Source organism: Spermophilus citellus (genome assembly GCF_964194105.1).
Source record: "Spermophilus citellus genome assembly, chromosome: 12".
NCBI classification, from domain to species: Eukaryota; Metazoa; Chordata; class Mammalia; order Rodentia; family Sciuridae; genus Spermophilus; species Spermophilus citellus.
Window position 1 is genome coordinate 55,350,341 of NC_138198.1, and position 12,271 is coordinate 55,362,611.

The 12,271-nt window shown below is 51.7% G+C and overlaps 1 protein-coding gene across 1 annotated transcript in view; it reads left to right on the forward strand.

Moving 5' to 3' along the window:
* The window catches only part of LOC308631635 (voltage-dependent P/Q-type calcium channel subunit alpha-1A-like), a gene marked incomplete at both ends in the record, with an annotated part of 113,799 nt that overhangs the window by 91,000 nt on the left and 10,528 nt on the right, over window positions 1-12,271 (forward strand). Inside the window, 2 exons of the mRNA XM_081263012.1 lie at window positions 713-809; window positions 3,264-3,369. Coding sequence (XP_081119138.1) covers window positions 713-809; window positions 3,264-3,369 — 203 coding nt within the window. The remainder of the gene's footprint in view (window positions 1-712; window positions 810-3,263; window positions 3,370-12,271) is intronic.

The window sequence follows — 12,271 nt, forward strand, 5'->3', positions numbered from 1 at the left end:
GAATGAGCGTGGCTTGGGGTCTTCAATATATATATTTCATATATATCTAAACACAGAGCCATCTCTCTCTTGCATTGAACTAGAAGACGTGTAGGCGACAGAATGCGGCCATGTGGTCGATGAAGCATGGACGCACACTCCTGTGTTCCCTCGGCCATCTCTGCTTGCTCTTAGCTGGCCGCCCATCCCGGGGTCTCCACGGCACCCCAGATCAGCTCCACCTCGGGGTGGGGTGTGACTCTGCTCTGCCCCACGCTCCACTCTCCCCCCGTACCCCACTCCCAGAGCCCCAGCCCCCTCCCCACCTGGCCCCTCCCCCTCGGCCCCCTCAGAGATCAGCCTCAGCCAAACCAGAGAATGTCGCCCCCCTTTCAAAATGACCCCGCGAGCGAGGCTCAGCTCCCGGCTGCCCGCCAGGAGACCCCCCTCCGCACCCGCCACGTCCCAGCTCCAACCCAGGTCGAGCCCGACTCTCCCCTGCTCGTGAGCAGTGAAATACTCATTTTAAATCACCTTTTCTTCCATTTTTTCCTCCTCTTTTCCATTTGTTTGAAATCTCTATTTTATCATTTCTCTGCATCTTTCTCTATTTTTTCGGCTCGTGTGGTTTTTTTTTTTTTTTTTTTTTGGTTTTGGTTTTGGTTTTCCTCTGTTCCCCCTCCTCCGCCCCCTCCCTTGGTTCTGTCCCTCGTTTTCTGTTCTGTGCTGCCAGGGGCCGCATGCCTTACCCGGACATGTATCAGATGCTGAGACACATGTCTCCGCCCCTGGGTCTGGGGAAGAAGTGTCCGGCCAGAGTGGCCTACAAGGTAGTCTACCTGTGCCGACTGCGGTGTCCAGGCACTGGGGATTTTTCAGTGCTTGACAGAAACGCCCGGCCGAGTCTTCTTCCACCCCCCTCTTTTCTTCTTCTTGTTTTTTCTTTTTTCTTTTCTCCTTGAGTAACTGGCTCCTGCTGTCCCTCTACTCTAAGCAGCACAGTGTTGTCCTTTCTGATGAGTGTCTATGTGCTCTGAGACTCCATTATGGCTGACATGCTGGAGGGAGGGGGGGGACACCCAGGTCCCCTGGCGGCCACTCGGTCCCTGGGGAACCAAATTGGACACAACCTGCTTCCAGGGAGTCACAGTGGCATCTCTGACCCCAGAGCAGCCCCTGCACCCAGGACAGGACAGGGACCCTGCAGGACAGAGGCTAGGCCCCGGCCCATCTTCTGTGCCACCTGAGTCCCCAGGCCCCGGGGACCTTCCACACACACACCTGAAGCTGATCTCTGACTCAGGCCTTGGGGATCCGATGCTCCCAAGAGCTCCCCCTTCCCTGGAGGTGCCTCCCCAGCCCCCATCCCACGCCACCCATCCCCCAAAGTCACCCCAACCGGCCTCTCCGTTGTTCTAGAGCGGGCAGGCGGGCCGCAGCTGGACCCCTGGACGGTGGCACACTGACGCAGGCCATGCACGCTGCCTTGGCGGGGCCTGGGGCGAGCAGGCGCCGTGGCCGACCGGGGGGGTGCATGCTTGCTGAGGGTGTGAGGGGCTGCCACCAGGCGGCTGAGCCAGGCCCCAGGCCCCCCCTGGAATCTCCCGTGGCACCCCAGGACAAACGCTCTGTTCCCCCCACTCATCCTTGAGAAGCTCAGGGACATACACCTGCAAGACCCCATCCCCCCTCATCCTCTTCCTGTCCAATCCTAACCCTAACCCTAACCTTCCGCGTGTCTCCTGTCTGTGAGATTCCCGCAGCCCCCGCCCTCACCCCTCTCACCTGGTCTGCCAGCCTCCCTCCCCTCCTCAGTGGAGGCCAGGACAAGCCGCCCTACCTGTCCCCCTCAAGCTCCCCCACCCCACACTGGGGATGGAACCCAGAGTGCCCTGCCTCTGAGCCACACCCGGCCTTCTTGTTTTGAGATGGTCTCACTAACCTACCTGGGCTGGCCTTGAATTTACAATCCTCCTGCCTCAGCCTCTGAGCAACTGGGATTATAGGTGTGCACCACCACACCGGTTCCATTTCTCCTGTCCCTTCTCTCAGGGTGTGTGTGGGCACAGTAGAGAGGGAAGGAGACCCCTCACTCCGTCTCTATGCAGAGCCTCCAAGGCACCTTTGTGCAAACTTAAAAGGACGCCCTTTCCACAGAACACTTTGTCTGCTGGGAAATTGTTGTAACCCACGGATGTGATCAGACCAAGATACTTTTATGCTAATGAGAGGAACTGTTGTATTAAATATGCAAATCCATGATTTCTGAGTTGGGGAGCCCTTTGTGCAGTGTATAACATGCACAGCTGTACACCAAGCCCCCCTCTGTGTTCTTTTATTTTTTTTAATATTTATTTTTTAGGTGTAGATGGACACAACACAATGCCTTTATTTTTATGTGGTGCTGAGGCTCAAACCCCTGTCCCAGCCCCAGCCCCACCCTCTCTGTGTTTAACCACTGCCTCCCTCCCTGACCTGCCCCAGATACCACTTGTTCCTTCCCCAGGTTTCCTGTCCCCTACCCTCTTTCCCTGTTTCCTGTCCATGTGTATCAGAAATCCCTGGTGAATCCCAAAGCCCTATCTGTGCCACCTCTGTCTGGGCTGGTGCACACCAGCCTGACACCCCCTCCGTCACCACCCAGCAGGGGACAGAGCCCCTGGCTGGGACACAGGGAATATCATCTTCCCTGGGCCTGGGAATGCCCCACCCCGTCCCCTCCTGCTGCACACAGCCCAGGTCCGGCCATGCCCCCAGATACACTTTCCACAGAGCTATAAATGAGTCTCGAGATTCCGTCTGCATACGCATGTCTGTGCTGTTCCGTGTCACCTCGCTGCATGCTGCGAGGGGCCTGCCCCACCCGCGGGGCGCCTGCCTGCTGCCTCCCAGAGGAATGTGACCTGTGTCCAGCGGGGCTGCCCTGGTCCAGCCGTACAGGGGCGGGGCGGGTGCCTGCGACTGTGGCCAGGGACCCTCTGCTGGCTGCTGCACGTGCTGGACTGGGCTTTGCTCTCTCTGGGGTCAGACGGGGACGGAGCCATCCAGGAGAGTTCTGAGGCCGGGCGCCTGGGAGGGCGGCGGGACGAGGAGGGGCGAGGACGCGCAGGAGAGCCCTGTGCCCTCCCTGCGGCCACCGGAGGAGACTGGGAAACTCGGGGCTGGGCGTGGGGCCGCCGTGGCCTTCAGAGTTCTCCTGGAGGTCCCCGATGGGGTGGGTGTGGCTCGCCGGGGACCCCAGAGGAGGACCCAAGAGTGACGGCCTTCCCCCGGGTTCTTTGTAGAGGCTCCTGCGGATGGATTTGCCCGTCGCGGATGACAACACCGTCCACTTCAACTCCACCCTCATGGCGCTGATCCGCACAGCCCTGGACATCAAGATAGCCAAAGGTAAGGGCAGGGCCGACTGGTCGCCCGGAGGGGGAAGCAGGCACAGGGCAGAGATGCCACCCCTTTGTCGCCGGGCACTCTTCCGCAAACCCTCAGTGTGTCCTGCCTGTCATGTGCGCCAGACACCCCTGTAGACAGGGGGGCTCCCCAAGAAGGTTCAGAGGGAAAAGCCTGGGGAGAAGGCTCCGGAGGCGCAAAGGCCCTGAGGCAGGGGTGGGGCAGGACAGAGCCGCCGCCGCCAGGGGCTGCCTCAACCGACCTGGCCTCAAGGAGGAGACGCCCCAGCTCTAGAGCAGAGGCGGGGACCCCTCCAGCCTCATCTCCACCGGCTCCCTCTGTGGGGACCACAGACCTGGGCGGTCAACCTGAGTTAGTCCAATGTCTGTCACTGTCGTGAAATAACCTGAGGCGGGAAACCTTATGAAGAACAGCAGCTGGGCGGGGACAGCTCGTCGGCAGGGCACCTGCCAAGGTGCACGGGCCCTGGGTCCAGTCCCCAGCTCATTTAGCTCAGAGTCTCAAGTACCACCAGATTTAGTGGCTGCGGATGTCCCTGTGTCAGGAGGCGGTTCTCAGATGCCCGAGAGCCCTGAGTTCCACACTTGGGTCTCCACGGCTGGAGCCCAGGGCTTGGCCAGGCGGGGCTGGTCTCTGAAGGACCCAGAAGAACTTGGCTGTGACTTTATCCAGGAGCCTTCAGTCCCCAACCACAGGACCGAGGCGGCCTCTTCAGGGTTCCCTGGAGCCTGCCGTGGGGGCGCCCACCCCCGTCCCTGGACGCCCTGAGCTTCCTCTGCTGCTGGCCTAGGCCACAGGGGACAGATGAGCCCCCTCACTTTGCAGGTCCTCAGATATTATGTCGCCACCCTGTGCACCGGGGAGGCAGGTGGGGGCCCTCTCTGTCCCTCTGCCTCCGTCCCTCTCTTCTCTGTGTCTGTCCAGGAGAATCTGGAAAAGGCCATTCCCCCTGTCCTCCCTGGGTCCTAGATGTTATGTTGGACCTGGGGCCTCCTCCTGAGGGACTTAGGCCTCCCTCTGCCCCAGAGCCACCACCTGCCTGGGTAGATGTAAACCCGCAGCCCTGGCTGCCCCTGGAGGGCGCTGACCCTGATGGGCAGCAGTGGGGTCTCGTGGGGGACAGGAGCTCCGGGCGGGGCAGTAACAGGGGCCAGAGCACCTGGTGGCCACAGTGTCCTCCCCCGCACACGGCATTCCCAAGGCAGGGCCACCCTTGCCTTGTCCTTGGAAGAGCTCCCCCAGCCGGGAGCCTCGGCTGGCCCTGGCTTCCTGGCACCCTGTCTGGGGCCCCCACTGGCGACCATGATGGTGGCTCTGAGCAAAAGCATTAGTCGAGTACCTGCTGTGTGCCCAGCCCTGCCCTCGGCATTTGGGATACCACAGGGGAGAGCGACCCCCTGTCCCCAGGCACCGAGGAGAAAGGGGCACAATACACACTGCGGCTGAGGCAAGAGCCGGCCAGCCACCTGGTGGAGGGGCATCCTGCAGGCCTGGGTCCCGGGAGCCACCAAGTAGAGTTAACAGCTAGAGGGTGACAAGCGCTACGGCGAGAAGAACGGGGGAGGTGGGGTCCAGGTTCAGAGGCAGAGGCAGTTCCGCCCTCAGGGACACTGGCCAGTGTCCAGGGACCTTCTTGGTTGTCACTGCATGGAGTGGCCTCTGTGTGTCGAACCCCAAGAGGTGGCTCTGCGTTCCCCACACAGGGGCACCTGCAGCCATGAGGTGGGGTCCAGCTGACCACTCGGGGGAGACAGGAGGCAGACCCCTCAGGCAGCACCCGAGGCAACCAGCTGGGGTGACTGCTGCCCACCTGCCAAGGACCTCCTGCCCCGGGATCCCCAGTGCCAGTAGTTCTGTACCCAAGAAGGAGCAAGCCCAAGGCAGCCTCATACAAACCCGCCACCTCGCAGAGGTCACACCATGCTTTTCCCAGCCTGAGTGCAGCCCAGAGCCACTGGGCAGAGGGACGGTGGTTCCCATCGAGGGCATTCTGACCCAGGGACACCTGGCAGGCCTGCCACAGCCTGGGTCTCCACGTGGGCAGGGTGTGGCTTCCTGCAGGGAGGCTGCTCAGCACCCACGGCTCCAGATGCCTCAGCCAGGATCGTGCCCAGCGTCCTGGCTGGCGAAGTCAGAGGCCCTGCTCTGGCCTGAGCGCAGGTGTTTGTCTGCTCAGGCCACCAGGACCACACACTGGGTGGCTGCAATGGACTAGGGTGGCCGCAGGCTTGTCCTCAGCCTTAGCCTTGGCGCCCAGGGGCCACCCTCCCTGGCCCTTTTGTCCAGGACACCAGCTGCCCTCCTAGGGCCCCACTAACCTTGCTGAGGCTCCAGCCACGGCCATGGTGGTGGTGATGGCTGCACCGTAGGAACTTGGCAGGGGACGGGGACACAGTTCAGCCCCTCATAGCAGATGGTTTCTTCTCTCCCAGAGAAACTAGAAACATGTTTGTAGTATATTTCTTTTTATAATTTTATACCTTTATTTATTGATTGATTTCTATGGGGTCTGAGGATGGAGCCCAGGGCCTCGCACGTGCTAGGCGAGCGCTCTACCCTGAGCCCCAGCCCCGCCCCAGATCATCTTATTTTAAGTTGACATGTAATAATTACAGGTGTCTGTGGGGTGCGGTGTGCGGGGGATAGATCAGGGTGTGTCGTGATCAGATCAGGGCAGTCAGCACCCAGTGCCCCCAGCGCCTGTGATTTCTTTGTGTTGGGAACATTTAAAATCCTCCTAAGGGCAGGGCACTGGTGCCCACCTGTAATTCCAGTAGCTCAGGAGGCCGAGGCAGGAGGATCTCAGGTTCCAGACCAGCCTCAGCGCCTTAGCGAGACCCCGTCTTAAAAGAAAAAAGAAGGCCGGGAGTGCAGCCAGTGGAGGGGCATCCCTGGGTTCAAGCCACAGCTCTGCAAAGAGAAAGGAAGAAGAAAAGGTTCCCGTGCCAAGGGGATCCCAGGTCATCACCAATGGTCTTCACCTCCCAACCCGAGGATCCGCCCCAGGGACCGCAGAACTCCACATCCCTAGACCCTGTGGCCACGAGAGAAAAGAAAGGGAAGCCAGGGGCGAGGTGCGGTGCTGCACGCCTGTGGTCCCAGCCACCGGGGAGGCTGAGGCAGCAGGATCACTGGAGCCAGGAGTTAGTTGCCCGCGTGGGCAACATAGCGAGACCCTGAGTCCAAAAAGAAAGGGGTGAAGACGGGCGTGCGCGCGCCCTCTCGCGGTGATATAGGGGACAACCACTTAAGTCAAAAGAGAAAGCCGAAGTCAATAGAAAGTGATGGGTGGGGGGACGGTGCTTGGTGACGGAGGTCCCCTAGGCCTCTTCGGCAGAGGATCTGAGCAGACCGCTGCAGGAGGAGGGGAGAGAGGGGGCCACGCAGATTTTCTTAGGAAACTGTCCTAGCACAGAAAGCACACCGCACAAGGATCATGGGACGGCCTGAGGCAGGAGCATGCCGGGCACATTTAAGGAGCAGTGGGGAGGTCGGTGCGGCTGAAGGGGAGTGAGGAGGAGCCGCGGGGCTGAGGACAGAGCAGGCAGGGAACCGTGAGCCTGGCCTGAGAATTCGGGCGCTCCGCCCGAGTGGGGCCTGACGCAGGTGCTCGCGGCGCCCTCTGGTGGCGGCATGCGGAGTAGACAGCGGGAGCCGGAGCGAGCCCAGGTCCGAGGAGGCGGGGTGGGGCAGCAGTTCAACTGTCCCTGGCTTCAGTGTCCTTGCTCCAAAATAGATCTGAAACTCAAAGCTCAGATCTAGGGAGCCCCAGGCGGCCAGCCCTCACTGTTCTTGACTTGCATTTTCTCTGGCAGGCTGGCCCCACCAGATGCTCACACTTCCCAGACACTACATCCAGGGCCCGCGTGTCTACCACACTGCCCTTGGGTATAGGGACAATGGACAAGAGAGGTTTTTCTCTTGGAGTGGCCTTGCTCATGGGACCCAATATGGGCAGTGCATGCATCTCACCTCCTTTCCAGCTGCTCAGTGTTTGTTCTGTCCCTGGAAAATATTGCTTCTCCCTTTCCACGTTTTTCTTTTTGACTGGCATGTTCTTCCTTTGGATCTGATGATGTCTTCATTTTGGATAGTCAGCGCATGTTGGCTTGTGTCTTATTTTATGTATTAAAGGTAACGTTGCCTACCTCTGACTTTGTTGGCTTTATGGTAATTTTATAACCTACCTCTCAATGTGCAGGTACACCCCAGGCATCCCCATGTCAGTGCTGGGTGTGGGGAGTTCACATTTATGCACACAAAATCCAGGAATAGCTTTGAACTTCACTGGTTGCCCATTTCATTCCTGAGAGTAAAACTGTATAAAGACTTTCATTGGTTAAGAAGGAAAAGAGGAAGATTTTTCTTACAATAACTCACCTGAAAGGTAGACAATATTAAAGATACCTAGAATCTGGACTTTGATACTCCACATCTGGGGTTTGAGTGACAGTTCACGTTTGCACGCAGGATGTGCTGGCTTTCGAGGAGAGGACATTTCAACCTTTGGCTCATAGTGAAGTGGTAAGCTAGAAACTTCTGTCTGGCTTCATTCCTACAACTCCCAGGAATGATTTGCAAACTAATGAGATAATGTCTGAGAAGCACTTTGAGCTCTTAGGAGACAGGAACCAGATAAATGCAAGGTATTGTCGTTATCACAGCTACATTCTGCTTAACTTTCACACTTCTGGGAAAAAGATGATGCGGTGGCTTTCTTTCCTGAAGTCCTTTACTTTACAGGTGGCCAGATCCTTGTTCCTCATCAGTACTGAGTTTACTGTTCTCGGTGGTCACACTTCTCCTTCTTTATTTTAAGGGAAACAAAAACACAAGGTTGTAGGTGAGCCACTTAGGTCACACCGTTTCTGAGCACACCAACAACTGGGACCTGAAAGTAGACCTGCAGATGCCCACGTTCTCAGGGTTCCAGGGCGGAGGGGGAGAAATGGCTTACTGATGTCACTGATCTCATTGTGAGGAGGATCTGGAAGGAAGTCGGTGAGGCTGAATGACTTTGTGGAGTAATTCCAGCTGCACAGGTGTGTTTGTAAACACTGCTGCAGAGAAGTGACATGGGGCAGATGCCGTGTAGCTCTCAAGGGTCAGGTTCAGCCAGGACGTGGGAGCTGAGCTTGGCCCAAGCCCTACAGAATGTGGTCAGTTCCTGTTGGAAACACATCATGCCTGCTGTCCTGCAGGTGAGTAGAAAGGACTCCTTGAGGGGTCTGCCCACCTGCCGGCTGGGCTTAGTTCTGTCCCACACTGGCTGTGAGACCTGGACCAAATTGTCAACCTCCAGGTGTCACCTTAGTTGGGAATGAGAAGAAAAGTAGTTTGGAAGCAAGGAGGAAAGAACATAACCTCTTAACCTAAAGTCTGCTTCTCAAAATGTACCTGGAGCACACTAAGTTCTCGATGAATACACCACTCCCTTGTCCTCTTCCAGCCCTGAGAAAAGATGTGGGGCTAGGGGCAGATCCGTCTTGCACGTGGAAGTCATAATGAAGAAGAAAGTCAGTGGCTCACACCGATGGGAAGAAAAGACCAAAGGACAGTCATCCCTAGTTCCCTCCAGGGATCAACATCAAGGCACACACATCCTCAGCCCACCAAATCCCTGGATGCTCAAGTTCCTGTATGAAATGACTTAGTGTGTTCACATGAGCTATACACATCCGCCTGCACATGTCAAACTTCTCTAGATTACTTACTGCACCTAATCAATGTAAAAGGTGTGTAAATAGCAATTACCAATTTGTTAAAATTCAGTGACAAAGCCAGGTGCTGTGGCACACCCCTGCAATCCCAGTGGCTCGGGAGGCTGAGGCAGGAGGATCGTGAGTTCAAAGCCAGCCTCAGCAAAAAGCATGGCACTAAGTAACTCAGAGAGACCCTGTCTCTAATAAAATGCAAAATAAGGCTGGGGATGTAGGTCAGTGATCGGGTGCCCCAAGTTCAATCCCTGGTAGCCCACCCCACAAAAGAATTCAGTGACAAGATGTTAGTATGTGTTTAGTATGAATACATTTTTTTCCAAATGGTTTCAGTTCATGTTTGCTTGAATCAGTGGATGTGAAAGTTACAGATACACAAACCCACGGTGGTTTGAGATGCTGGAGGTACAGCTGCTCAAGTCAAGGATGCCCATCTGAACACTGGGCAGGTGAGAAACATTCATTTTTGCTCAATGAAGCCACTATAATTTCATCAGCTCTCATAAGAATTCAACAAAAATTCAACATTATTAAGAAGTTTTTAAAATATGACTCATTAATGATGATCCTTGCCCTAAGTTTTCAGTGAGTTTATTAGTTGATGATAGTTTATACACACACACACACACACACACACACACACACACACACACATACACCAATGCATATAAGACATGATATACATATAACTGTTTCCTCATATAGATAAAAGGCATACTATCTATGTATAACTTGTAACTTGGTAATATATAATTATTCACATTGAAGCACATGCACAAAAATATTTTTTGAATCTATGTGATGCAAACAAGTTTGGAGACCATTTTTAAGAATTTTTATCTTTTATTTAATGTAAATTTCCTTCATAGCAACATTTATAATCTGATATACTATGTTTTATATTTTGTTTACCTATTTTGATTAGAGTATTATAATTATGCATAGTATTTAGGCTCATTTTGAAAAAATTCTGGGTCTCTTATTTTTCCAAGTGAATTTAAGGACCATTTTTTTTCTAGTTCTGAGAAGAATGTCATTGATATTTTGATGGAGATTGTGTTGAATCTGTATTATTCTTTTAATGATATGGCCATTTTAATAATATTAATTCTGCCTATCCATGAACGTGGGAGGTCTTTCCATCTTCTGAGGTCTTCTTTTTTAAAATTTTTCTTTAGTTGTAGATGAAAACAATGGCTTTATTTTATTTATTTATTTTTATGTGGTGCTGAGGATCAAACCTAGTGTGCAAGGCAAGCGCTCTACCACTGAGCCATAACCCCAGCCCCTGAGGTCATTTTAATTTCTTTCTTCCGGTGTTCTACAGTTTTCATTGAGGAGATCTATCACCTCCTTGGTTAGATTAATTCCCAAATTTTTTGAGGTTATTGTGAAAGGGATGTTTTCCTTATTTTTTTTTCAGCTGAATTGCCTTTGGAGTATAGGGAAGCTATTGATGTATGAATGTTGATTCTTATATCCTGCTACTTTACTAAATTCATTTATTAGCTCTAGAAGTCTTCATGGAATTTCTTAGGTCTTCTAAATATAGGATAATGTCATCAGCAAACACTGACAGTTTGACTTCTTTTCCTATTTGTATCACTTTAATTTTCTTTTCTTGCCTGATTGCTTTGGTTAGAGTTTTAAGAACTGTAATGCATATAATTGGTAATAGTAGAAACCCTTGTCTTGTTCTTGACTTCAGAGAATAAGCTTTCATTTTTTTTTCCTCTACTCAGTATGAAATTGGCTTTGGGTTTGTAATAAGTAGGCTTTATAATGTTGAGGTAAGTTCCTTCTAGCCCTAGTTTCTGCAGGTTTTTACCATGAATGATTGCTGTATTTTATCAAAGGATTTTTCTTTATCTATTGAGATTGTCATATATTTTTTATTCTTAGTTCTATTTCTGTGGTGAATTACATTTATTGACTTGTGAATGTCAAACCTACCTTGCATTCCTGGGGATCAAGCCCACTTGGTCATGGTGTAATATATTCTTAATGTTTTTAATGTGATTTGCTAATATTTGATTAAGAATTTTTGCATATATGTTTATTAGGGATATTGGTCTATAGTTTTCTTTCCTAGATGTGTCTTTGTTTGGTTTTAGTATCCCAGTGATACTAGCTTCATAGAATGTATTTGGGAGTGTTCCCTCTCTTTCCATTTCATGGAATAATTTGAGAAGGACTGGGAATAGTTCTTCTTTAAAGATCTGGTAGAATTCAGTTGAGAAATCCAACTGGTCATGGGATTTTGTTGTTGATAGGCTTTTAATTGCTGTTTCAATTTCATTACTTGATATTAATTTGTTTAAGTTTCCTGTATATTCCTGGATCATTTGGGGCAGGTCATATGTGTGTAAAAATTTGTCAATGATTTTGCAGTTTATCAGAGTATAACTTTTCTTTCTTTTTTTTTTTAGAGAGAGAGAGAGAGAGAATTTTTAATATTTATTTTTTAGTTCTCGGCGGACACAACATCTTTGTTGGTATGTGGTGCTGAGGATCGAACCCGGGCCGCACGCATGCCAGTCGAGCGCGCTACCGCTTGAGCCACATCCCCAGCCCGAGTTTATCAGAGTATAACTTTTCAAAACAGTTTTCAGTTATTCTCTGGATTTCAGAAGTGTCTGTGGTGATATCTCCTTTTTCATCTCTAATTTTGTTGATTGGGTCTCCTCTCTTTAGCTAGTTTGGCAAGCAGTTTATCAACCTTATTTATCTTTTTGAAGAACCAGCTCTGAGTTGCTTGGATCCTGTGTATTGCTTTTTATTATCAATTTTGTTAATTTTGGCTTTGATCAGTTTTTATTTCCTGTCTTCTATTGAATTTCAGGTTAGTTTGTTCTTTCTTTCCAAAAGCGTTGAGGTGGAGCATTACCTTACTTATTTGGAATCTCTCTATTTTCTTGATGTAAGCACTTAAAGCAATAGATTTTATTAAATTTTTTTTCATACTGTCCCCAAAATTTTGATATATTATTGTTTTCATCTGTTTCTAAGAATTTCTTGAATTCTCTCATTTCTTCTTTGATCCGTTCTTCATTTAAAAGAATATTGTTAAATCTTCATGTGTTTATATTTTTATTGCTGTTGAGTTCCTTTCATTTCATTATGATCTGATAGGATGGGGTTATATCAGATCTTTTGTATTTGCTAAG